The 12,031-nt window shown below is 38.8% G+C and overlaps 1 protein-coding gene across 1 annotated transcript; it reads left to right on the forward strand.

Annotated features, from left to right (window-relative positions):
- The first annotated feature begins 3,302 nt into the window (after positions 1 to 3,302).
- Positions 3,303 to 11,578, forward strand: LOC149029419 (chaperone protein dnaJ A6-like). Its single transcript, XM_089141860.1, has 8 exons — positions 3,303 to 3,431; positions 4,486 to 4,693; positions 6,763 to 6,928; positions 7,054 to 7,195; positions 10,243 to 10,376; positions 10,462 to 10,604; positions 10,711 to 10,909; positions 11,006 to 11,578. Exons 2-8 carry the CDS (start codon positions 4,544 to 4,546, stop codon positions 11,326 to 11,328), a joined length of 1,257 nt encoding a protein of 418 aa, XP_088997986.1. The 5' UTR covers positions 3,303 to 3,431; positions 4,486 to 4,543; the 3' UTR covers positions 11,329 to 11,578.
- The last annotated feature ends 453 nt before the right edge of the window (positions 11,579 to 12,031 follow it).

Consider the following 12,031-nt stretch of genomic DNA (forward strand, 5'->3'; position numbering starts at 1 on the left):
TCACCTTCTCGTGGTATTCGGCAAGGTGATCCCATTTCTCCATTTATCTTTATCTTTGGTTCTCAGGTTCTTAGCTCTATTATGAATGTGGCTGAAAATCAGGGATTGATAAAGGGTATCAATGTCAAGAATAGGACTCCAAGTATATCACATCTCCTATTTGCAGACAATTGCCTTATGTTTTCTGAAGTGAATCTTTAGCAGATCTATCATCTCAAAGCCTGTATGGATCTTTATTGCCAAGCTAGTGGCCAAGCAATCAACGAGAGCAAATCTTCCTTCACTTTCAGCCCTAACACTCCTATTCGCTTTCGAAGATGGTTTGCTAGAGTCCTCAAAATCAAATACAGTGATGGCCCTACAAAATATTTGGGTTTGCCAACAGATTTTGGTGTCAAGAAGTCTGCTATATTCAAAGATGTGGGGGGAGAGAGTAAGCAAAAGAACCCAAGGTTGGAAGGCCAAGTTACTTTCTCAGGCGAGACGTGAAGTCCTCATTAAATCTACTGCCTCGGCTATTCCTTCTTATGCAGGTTCTCATTTTCTTTTGCCGATGGAGACTCATAACGACATTCAGAAGTCAATCTCCAACTTCTATTGGGGCTAGAAAGGTGAGGAGCGTAAATTACATTGGATGTCGTGGTCTAGAATATGCAGATCTAAAGCGAAGGGCGGCCTCGGTTTTCGGGATCCTATTTTGCATAACCGGGCTTTGCTTTCAAAAGTGGCTTGGAGATTGTGGGCATTCCTTGATTCTACATGGGCTAAATTTATGAAATCCGTATATTATCCTAATTGTAGCTTCTTGGAGGCTCGGAAAGGTGCAAGTCCTTCTTGGGCATGGCAAAGCATTATTAAAGGCAAAGAAGTTCTTCAGTATGGTCTTCTGAGTTTGATTGGCAATGGAGCTACCACATCAATCTGGGATTAAAGCTGGGTTCCAAGCTTGCCCAATTTCAGAATTTCTTCAGCTAAACCTAGCGGTTGTTCAATCCAATGGGTCTCCGACCTTATTGAGCCCATTACCAGATCATGGAATAGGGAATTATTACAACATTTGTTTACAACTCAGGAAGTGAAAGAAATTATGAAAATTCAGCTCGGCCAAGTAACTTTTGAGGACACTGTATGCTGGGGAGGAGCTTCAAATGGTGTCTTCTCAGTTAAGAGTGCCTACCACCTCCAGTGCAATCAACGAGACTCCCTAGCCCGATTATCTCCTTCATCCTCTCATCGTCATCTATGGGAAGAAGTTTCTCTTGTGTCATGGAAACGAATTTGGGAAGCCCATGTTATCCTAAAATTCAATCATTTTTGTGGAAGGCCTTGAATCAAGCCACTGCTACAAGGGATAACCTTATAAGAAGAGAGATAAAACTTGATCCTACCTGTAGGAGATGTGGGATAGCTACGGAGTCAATAGATCATATCTTGTTCGACTGTGATCCATCTCGTGCGATCTGGTTTGGCATGGGTCTCTCTGGTTTAGTGGAATCGTTTGATCGGAAGTCTTTAGTCGAGGTGATCAACAGTTGGGGGAAAATCCACTTTCCGAATGTGAAGACGAGTAAGGAGACTTTCAATTTGTTTGCCTTCACCTGCTGGTCTTCCCTGGTGGCAAGAAACGAACTTTATTTCGAAGGAACGAAATGGACCCCAGATTACATCATCAACAGAGCTTGGAAGGCTTACCTGGAATTTTGGAGTAAATCGGTAGCGATGGAGATCCCTGCAGATCTGGCGATTAGGAAGTGGGTTTCTCCCCCGCCTCTGTTCCTGAAGATGAACTCAAACTTCACCCAATCTGAAGATAACCTAGCTGGAATAGGATTTGTCTTGAGAGATCTCACTGGAGCTTGCCTGTTCGCTGCCTCGGTTCCGGCTGATTCATCATCCATTCTTGCGGGAGAAGCCCTTGCTCTTAGAGAGGCGATGCTATGGGTTAAGCAGAGTGGTTTGGCAAATGTTGTCCTTGAGAGTGATTCGTTGAATCTGATCCACTATTTTGAAGACCCATTTTGCCCAGTTCAATTGGATTCTCAGCGTGTGGTGGAGGACATCCATCACTGGTTAGTACTGGAACCGTCTTGGTCGGTTCAACATGTCTCTAGATGGGCTAATTCTTTAGCCGATTGTCTAGCTAGGAAAGCCCAGTCCTTGGCAAGTAGGATTGTCTGACCTATTTCCGCTCCTTGACTTCTTGAAGCTTGTAATCAGGATGTCTTGGGTTATTCTTGCCCTATTTTTAATTAAATGTTCGCTTACCAAAAAAAAAATCTTAAACATGAAAAGGGAAGAATCTGCCTACGCAATCGTTCTTCTTTTCATGCTTTTATCAGAGCTTGAAGAGATTTATATTTATAAGTTTTTGTTAATTAAATTTATTGTTTTGTCTCTGTTAATTAGATTTACTTGTTTGTCTCTGTTAATATCAGATTCTATCGATTGTTTGATTGCAATTTCATTAGGATCTTAATGAACTAATAACAAAAGTGGCATGGGTTCATTCGTACCAAAATTGTATCACATTAGATATTGTGTTTAAATCGTTTTCCAACACAAATGTAATACTGAAATCATACCGAACCGTTTCTGCAAATACCGAAATCGTACCATGCAAACTTAGTATGATACAATTTTAGTTTTCGGAATTCAAAGTTGGTACTGTACCGAAACCGTACTACGATTGACAACCTTAGATTACTTAAGGCCCTCTTACTCAATTCCAAAATAAAATACTACTCTCACAAAAAAAGGGAAGAAAAAAATCAACATAAATACATCTATCTACCCATAAAAAGAAAACATAAAGTGACTTTGTGGTGCAGCTCTGGGATCTTAACCCAATTTTGGTGACGTTAGCTTGGGATTTGAATGGTCTTTCTGTTGGTAGATTTCCAGTTGATTCTATCAAGTTTTACTTAAAAAGAACTCTTTGCTGTTTTGAATCATATTCTGCCTCTGGCTGTTTTATAGGTCCAGGATGACTTACTTATTACGGTTAGACTTCGACTCTCTCTCCTTTTATTATTATTATATTAAAAAAATATTTTTTTAATTTAAACCCAAATCCCATCTGAACCGTTGGTAATCCAAAGCTGACGTTCGCGATTCACAGATTAGTCTGCCAGAGCTGCCCTAGCTAGAAGACACACATGACACGTACATGTATAACGCTTAAGGCCTATATACTTTTTCATTTTTGATGATAAAAAGAAAGTTTTTCTCTTCTTTTTTTTTTTTTTTTGTTATTTATTCTTATTATTAAATTAAATATTTAGTTCCAATAAATAGACCCTCCACATAATCTGAAAACTCCTCTGCGACTCGTTAGGGCCTTAGGGAGACGAGACGCCTCTCCTCGACTCCTACCGCTGTCTCTCTCGCTGCTTAGCTTCGAGCTCTTAGCTCTCAACAACAATAGCATACCAGTAAGATCTCTCTCTCTCTCTGGATGTTCTCGTCGATCTGATTTTTATCCTTCAAATCCGAGAACACAACCAACATCTTGTACAAGTTTAGGTTATCCTTTTGCTTTGACAGGTGGTTGTTTCTTCTTGGCTTCTTGTATGAGCAAATACATGTGAAGTTAGGGACTCAGATCAGATTGAAATTGATTTACACTGTTTTTTTTTTAATCTGCTCTTTTTATCTCTGTAGTGCGTTTTGATTTTGGACTGCGACTGTGTTTTTTTTTTTTTTTTGCCGTACTTGTTGGGATGATTAAACAGGCTTTTGCTATAATTCACTCTCCCTGTTCCTTGTGGTCTCGAACGTGCTCGTTTGCTTTTCCTTCCCTGTTATTGATACTGATGAGGTGCTTAAGGGTTGTTCTCTCTTTCTCATCTTAGGTGGCGCACGTCTGTGTACACAAGCACATGTTTTTATTCTCTTTACGTGCTTCATTTTCTTTATTGCAACTTTGCTTTTGTATGATTGGATCTAGTGTGTCTAACATGGGTTTTGATTTTTGGTTTTTTCGGTTTTTTTTTTTTTTTTAAACTGTCTTTCTCTTGCACAGAATTGTGGTTCCTTGTCTATTCTGTTTTCTCCATCTTTGCTTCAAAATTTTTATTGTTTCTTCCTATATCATGGTAGCTTGGTGGTGTTGATCTATTGACACGTTAGAAAATATAGTTTTGCTGTCATCTGTGGAACAAGCAATTTTCTATCGTCGGCAATTGAATTTTACCGGAGCCATTGAGTATCTATTTTGGTGATGCATTAGTGCAGATTTTTTTTTTGGCACTACTTGATTATTGCTCCTTTTGTTTATGGCAATATTCTTTTCCTCTTCGTTTCCATATTCAAAGGTTCTTTCTTTTCCTTTTTCTTCTTGTCATTGTCCAATATTAGTTAGTCTGACTACTTTGTATATGGATGAGCGGTGTTTGTATGCGTTCCTTTTACCACTTGGTTTATTATACTTAATTAATATTTATTTGCTACTCACTTTTTATTCATCTTTCGCATGTTTGAGCTCAGAATCAGCAGTGAATTTTGAGATAGTTTGTGTGGTGTGGAGTACTGAAGCGCTGCAATCATGTTTGGCCGTGCTCCAAAGAAGAGTGATAGCACCAAATATTATGAGATTCTTGGTGTCTCAAACAGTGCAAGTCAAGATGAACTGAAGAAGGCATATAGGAAAGCTGCCATAAAGAATCATCCGGACAAGGGTGGTGACCCTGAGAAAGTGAGTCTACCTTGTTGCTGTACCATTCCCTTTGAATATCAGTCGGGAATCCACTCATAGTTATATATCGATGACCACATAAAAGAATCTCTAGTTTTTCATGTTATCTGTTAAAGGTCAAACTTAACTATTCATAGTTCAGTCCCTGCTTTGCCGGGTCCTATAAGGGTCCCTTAGTGATTGTCTAGACTTTTTGCACAAAGTGACCACTACACGATCTCATATTCTCATGTCTTTGTCTTCACTGTTGAAGCTTTTATCTCTCTACCAAGCAATAATTCCTTGTAGGATTTGTTGAGCATATAACTCTGTTCTAGAATTTGGTTGTCAGAACTGGATGCAGTATGAGTAGTAGTGCTGGAGAATATTAATGAACGGGGTTTTAATTATTTAGGATACCAATACATAGATATGGGCAGTTTATGTGGCCTAGTATTACTTTTGAAAGAAATGTCATCATTTAAAGTGAAGGTGTCTTATATTTATAGTTTGCTGCCCCTACCCCAGTTGCAGAAGCAATCATTTGGTTTTCCATTGGAACATCAAGATGGGGAGTTACTTGAGATGGCATTCCTAAAATGCTAAAGGTTCATTTGTATTGTGTGGCTTAGATCTCTGGCCGTCAGCTACCTTATGGTACAATAGTGATGCAGGAGCAGTTCTTCAACTAGATTGAAGCAATTTGAGATTGCTGACCGAGAACTGGACCTGAATTGCAATTTGGGTCTGGTAAGATATTGATATATATTTTTTTAATTTATTTATAATTATGTAATTTGGATATTTATGTAGTCTCTTTATCTTACATGGTCAGAGCTGCATTTCCCCTTTTAGTTTTAGAGTTTAAAATAATTTTGAGACAGTGAGGTTTTACTTCTATTTCAGCATTAGACTTCAAACTGGATCTTTCATACCCTTGTAACCCTACTCACTGGACAGATTTGCAAATGAATTGACTAGCTGAGTTTTGTGAGTGCATGTGTGCATGCTTGTGCAATCTCTCCCTCATGATTCTAAGCCTCTCTTAGGTTAGGTTAGCTTTTAGCTTCCATATCCCCCCCCCCCCTTCTACTCCCTGCTGTATTTCTCTTCTGAGCAACAAATTACCTCTCTATGAAGAGTTCACTTGGACTCCACCCTTAGTATTCCAGATTGATGGAACTTCTAGGGCTTAGTAAATTCACTCTCCTCAGGGGGATTTAAAACCCTAGACGTTACCCCCTACCCCCAATTCTCCTTTTGATCTGATACACCATTCAAACCTCAGACATGGTTCCATGGTCTACTGTTCTGTTTCAACAGCCCTGAATCTTCAGATAATTCTGGTTGTTTGCTTTTAATAGACTTGGAGGGGAACAACCCCTGAACAAAATTTGTGTTGATTGAGCCTATATTATATGAGATTTGACCCTCTAGGCCGGTTGGGTTTCCTTTGGTTCTTTGGCCTCCATGCCTTTGCAGGGGGTTGAAAACAAAATTGAACACCTGCTGCAATATCAGCTTGGAAAATCTACTCCTCTTCATCCCTGCTGTGGTTGGGTTGAAATATGTTGATGTGTTAAGACTTAATCTTAAGTTCATTTTCCCCTCAATTGTCTTGTTGTGAATTATTGATTGCCAAGCAGCTACCTCACTTGAAGCATGTGCATATATATTTATGTTCAGTTGCAATCTAATAACTTTTAGTATTATCACCTTCAGTTAGGAAGAGCAGGTGACGTGCATTCCCATAAACCTTACATTTTAAACCATTTGCTGTCAAAAGATAGATGTTTAATTATAAGTGTTAAATAATATTCGTTACTTGTGTGCACGATGGTACCATTGGTGTGTAAATGAAATTCGCCCAACTGTGCATTTGCACTTCCTTGTTTGTCTTCGAGTGTTTTTAGTTTGATACTAATACATCTGTTGCATGGTTGGGTGCTTATCGAGTGCAGAATTCAGTTTTATTTATTTATTTATTTATTTTTTATAAATAATAATATTATGCAAAAGCTGGGTTCTAGTTTAAGGAAGGCTTTTGTATAGGTTCTCAGGTTTACTTATTGTTTTGTTGGTTGTATTAGTTCAAGGAGTTGGCTCAGGCTTATGAAGTTCTTAGTGATCCTGAGAAAAGAGAAATTTATGACCAGTATGGTGAAGATGCACTCAAGGAAGGAATGGGAGGAGGTGGTGCCTCTCATAATCCTTTTGATATATTTGAATCATTCTTTGGTGGAGGTGCTTTTGGTGGTAAGTCATTTCTATATTTTGTTGACTCTGTCTACTTTGTGCTACGGTTGTGCAATTCCATCGTCTTCTGTAAGTGATTCATTATAGTCTTTGATCCTCTTTTCATTTTTATCTAAATTTTGAAGGTGGTGGTAGCTCACGAGGAAGAAGACAGAAACAAGGCGAAGATGTGGTCCACACCTTGAAGGTTTCTCTAGAGGACTTGTATAATGGAACATCTAAGAAGCTTTCTCTGTCAAGAAATGTACTATGCCCAAAATGTAAAGGGTATCCCATCTATCCCTAAGCTATTATTATTATTCTTGCAGGTTTGGTTGGTGAATCTGAATGTTAATTGTCACTTAGGGTTTACATGCAAACTATTTCTTTCTTGGTGAGTGCCATATGTTGAAAATTGGAATAGGACTATTGAAGCAGGCTCTGAAGTTATAGAGTACCCATGAGAGGTTACTCATACCTGCTTTGTGTGTGCAAGCATAGGCTTTTGATGCTGTATCACTAGAATGGAACCAATAAGACTTGGAAATCCAAGCCCAAAAGAGGGTAAACCAGGTTTCTGACCAACAATAGTTGTTTTGGTTGTTTGAATTTATTTTGTAATATTTGTTCTTCTATTTTTGCTAGAAAGATTTGGAAACCTAAGCCCAAAAAGAAATCTTTCTTTTTACTTTTTATTTTATACATTTACCCATTGATTGATCAATTTGAATAGTGAATAAAATTGGGTTTGTTGCATGCTTGTGAGATGGTGCGACCAAGTTGGTTGTTGATCTTATCATCTTCTTTGATGCGTCTTTATTATTATTTTAAAAAAAATCTCAGATAGGTATTCTTTCCCCTATCCTCTGTCCTCTCTGTGTTCTGTTAAAACATCCCTTTCCGGGTGATAGTTGCCAGCCCATACATGAATTTCTGATCTCTCTTCATAGTTATTTATTATTGGATCTTTAATTGGAGATAAGTAGCAAGAGATAAGCCAGTGTTTTATCTCCTTTAATTTTTGTCTACATCTTCACTCACTGATACCAAAGATATTGAGAATGAAGTTGCGAGTTTTGATTGAAAAAGCCTGTTCTCAGGTTTGTGGGATCCCCCCCCCCCCCTTTTAGCCCTCGTTTTCTTTTCTTTCTTCTCTTCTCGTCGTTTGTGCTTCTTCCCATTTTCTCCCTTGCTTTCCTCCTATTCTCTCTTTTTTCTCACTGTTGCCCTGTTGTTACCTTTACTGGATAGAGAGAACACTCTATATCTCTCATTTAATGCTCAGCTGCATTGAAGGTGTTGCTAATGCCCATATTAGAGGGCTGCTCTAACACATACGCATTTGTCTAATATGCTTGAAAATATTGTATGGACCCATCTACCTTGGATGGAGCTTGCTGTATACACCTGGCTGTTGTCTTTCTAGGCTTAACTCTATCTTGATCTTATAAAATCCTCTATCTTGATCAAACCTGCAAATATCGCAGGTTTCGACCTTTGTGCCCTGGTTTTGCAGCTTAGGTTTGACCGATATTTGTTGATTTCTCTTGTATTTGGTGATTTCTACCTCATTTTCACCCTATATCCACAACTTCTTTGCCTTCAAACAACTCTTTTGCTCCCCTTTGTGTTCAAACACCTCTTAACCCACAATAATTATTCATTGGCCCAAGCCCAAACTACGAAGGAAACTCCGAGGCCCAAAATGATAAAAGGCCTCTACAAAGGAAACTCCGAGTGGGACCCTTGTGCATGTCAGCAATAGAATGTGAAGCATGAGCCATACTCAATAGTTCCGAACTTTCCCTTTTTTTAATTTTGTTTTGTTCATGCCTTGAATGAGCCATCACTTAATCCGGTTGTTTATTGAATTTTGTTGACTTGTCTGACGATTCTATGCATACATGCAATACATTATGTACTTTGCAGAACTAGTCATTTGTTAGTATACTTGAATGGTAACTTTTCAGTGGTTGTTTTGGGAAAAAAATACTAGTTCCATTGTGTTTATTACAATTTAACACGTAGGAGGCAATAACTCAAATGATGAAATGAAGGTCATATTAGGCTTGAACCCTAGGGTTGAAATTCCCAAAGAAAGTACCTGGAAACCTAGAGGTTTTGGTTTTTGGCCTGGTCAAAACCAGTTTCAAAGCCAAAACGTTGATATGCTTGCAAGTTAAATTGGACCTCTTGTTGTAGTTTGGCAACTCAAGGTGTGGAGGCTTTTTGTTACCTAAGGGGTGAAGCAGCAAAACAGCCTGTGAGATCACACTCCGGCTTTCCCCTTTTGTAAATGGTGCTTTGGCAAACACTCATATTACATTAAGTAGAGCTCTTGAACCAATTAATAAACTATTTTTGTACTATGCCTAGACAGTTTTTTTTTTCTTTTCCGGGTAGTAGACACTCAACTTTTAGGTCCACAAATAGGAGCATGTCCATGAACTGATACATAGTCCAATTCAGTGCTGAGTCTGCATCAAGAAATCTGTTGTTTGCTGAAATTCTGTTTCAGATTTGATTTTCCTAATTACGTTTACTCTGAACATTCAATCACCATCTTCTGAAGGACATCTATATTGATTTGTTGTTGTTGATTGTCAAGTTCAATACTCACCTGGGAAGGTTGACTACCATTGATCTTTTCTGTTGACTTTGACTTGGGTTTGCTTGGGATCTTTTTTCGGAAGTTTCTTAGCCTGAACCTAGGGTTCATCCTACCTACAGCCCAAGGAGAAAGCTATTTCAATGGTTAAAGGTAGGTAAGGTAGATGGGCAGTTAACTAGTGCGTTTTATATTGGAAATGAGAAAACCAGAAATGATGACTAGATGATGTTGTTGGAATTGTAGGAGGAGCTTCCATAATGTTGTGTGAGTGTTACAATACGTACCTTTATAGCTTAAGGACCTTTTATAAGAACACTTTCATAAGGACTTGAATTTGTGCTAGAAATAAATTACTTGTGGAATTTATGAACGACTTACTACTCTGCCAAGTATTTGTAGCTTTACGTAGGTTCTTTTGTTGACTTGTGATCCATCTGAGAAATCGCCAATCAATTGCTAGCAGCTATTGTAGATATATCATCCAGTCAATTTCTAAATGATGTTTTTGCACCTGTGGCCTGTCTTAAAATTTTCGGAAGATTTTTTATTTTAATTTTTTGGTACATGCTTTACAGCTTCATTTTTCTGACGTTTTGATTTGCCTGATTTCCTTGGACGGTGGTTTGGAGAAATTTCTTTTGACTTGGTGTCTCGGCATACCTCATGTTGTGTATTACCTATGTATAAACTTGTCTGGCTTCTAATTCGAGTCTAATCATTTCAGTAAAGGGTCAAAGAGTGGGGCATCTGGAAGATGTTATGGATGCCAAGGTTCAGGAATGAAAATCTCAACCCGACAGATTGGACCAGGCATGATCCAACAGATGCAGCATGTCTGCCCAGAATGCAGAGGCTCAGGTTCTAAATTACAGCTCCAGTTTGGTTTGCTGCAATTCTGCCTTATGATTATGCCATCGTTATTTTAAAATTTTAATTGGCGCAGGTGAGGTTATCAGTGAGAAAGATAGATGCACACAGTGCAAAGGAAGCAAAGTTACACAGGAGAAGAAGGTGCTGGAGGTTCACGTTGAGAAAGGAATGCAGCATGGCCAGAAAATTGTTTTCCAAGGTGAAGCTGATGAGGCTGTAAGTGCAACGGAACCTACATCTTAGACATTTACCTTGGAGTTCTCATGCTTTGGTCAAACTTCAATTCCAGCATTACTAATATTTTGAACCCTATATTTTGCAGCCTGATACCATCACAGGGGACATTGTTTTCATGTTGCAACTGAAGGAGCACCCCAAGTTCAAGAGGAAGTTTGATGATCTCTATGTTGAACATACACTTAGTCTTACAGAAGCTCTTTGTGGCTTCCAGTTTGCTTTGACTCACCTGGATGGCAGACAGTTACTGATCAAATCAAACCCCGGCGAGATTATCAAGCCAGGTATTATGTTGATTTCTCTCTTTTAACAAGACATAAGCCATCTCCCTTTCTCTGTATAAATTATCAATATATTCCTTTTGTGGGCCTGATATGCAGGTCAACACAAGGCTATTAATGATGAGGGTATGCCACACCATGGGAGACCTTTTATGAGGGGGCGACTTTACATCCAATTCAATGTTGATTTCCCAGAATCCGGGGTTCTCAACCCAGACCAGTGCCGTTCATTGGAGACAGTTCTACCACCAAGGCCAAGCAGCCATTTGTCAGAAATGGAGTTGGATGAATGTGAAGAGACCACCATGACTGATGTCAACATTGAAGAGGAAATGAGGCGAAAACAGCAGCAACAGCAGCAGGAGGCTTATGATGAGGATGATGAGCCGTCAATGCCTCGAGTGCAGTGCGCTCAGCAGTAGACATTGCTAGCTTTTATCGCTCAGCCCCTTCGGGTTTTCAACCTTCCTCAACTGGTGGTTTCTCATGTTGGGAAAGGCATGTTCTTACTGTGATAGGTATTTTTATGTTATTTTTGCTGCTTAGAAGAAAGTCTAGATTTGTGGCACCATCGTGGCTGCCTTTGGTTTATATTTCTCATTTTCATATTTATTTTGGATGTGCTTTTTGGAAATTTAGAATTGAATTTGGCTAGCATTATTAATTTCTCGATCTTTTCTGTGTCATTGTCATTCCATTCAAAAGCCAATGTGCTCATCAGGATATCAGGCCATTCTGCTGCCTGACCAGTTTCATGATGTTTCCAGTGAACAATAGCAGTATCAAAGCCTCAGTGAGTCTCATTTGAGTTTCCCCTTCTTTTTTAAAAAAAATTTCTGAGAAAATAAATTAAAAATGCGAGGTCACAGTTTGTGTGTTATTTTTTGGGTAGCAAAAAGGGGATGTAGTAGTGTCTCCTGCTAAGTAATGTTAATGTTCGGACTTTCGAGTTTGACCAATGCAAGCATTAGCCTTGTAAAGTATCAATGTAAACATTAGTCCTGTCACTGTAGTCCCACCACCTGATGCTTATTATAATCTGCAGAAGTCAGGAGTGACCTTATGCCGATGCTGAAAAGTACATAATTGTCCAATGTGAAAAATAGATGAGCAAAGGGGATTCGA

This window comes from Hakea prostrata, chromosome 1, assembly GCF_041222555.1.
Source record: "Hakea prostrata isolate BN-2017 chromosome 1, UWA_Hpros_2, whole genome shotgun sequence".
NCBI classification, from domain to species: Eukaryota; Viridiplantae; Streptophyta; class Magnoliopsida; order Proteales; family Proteaceae; genus Hakea; species Hakea prostrata.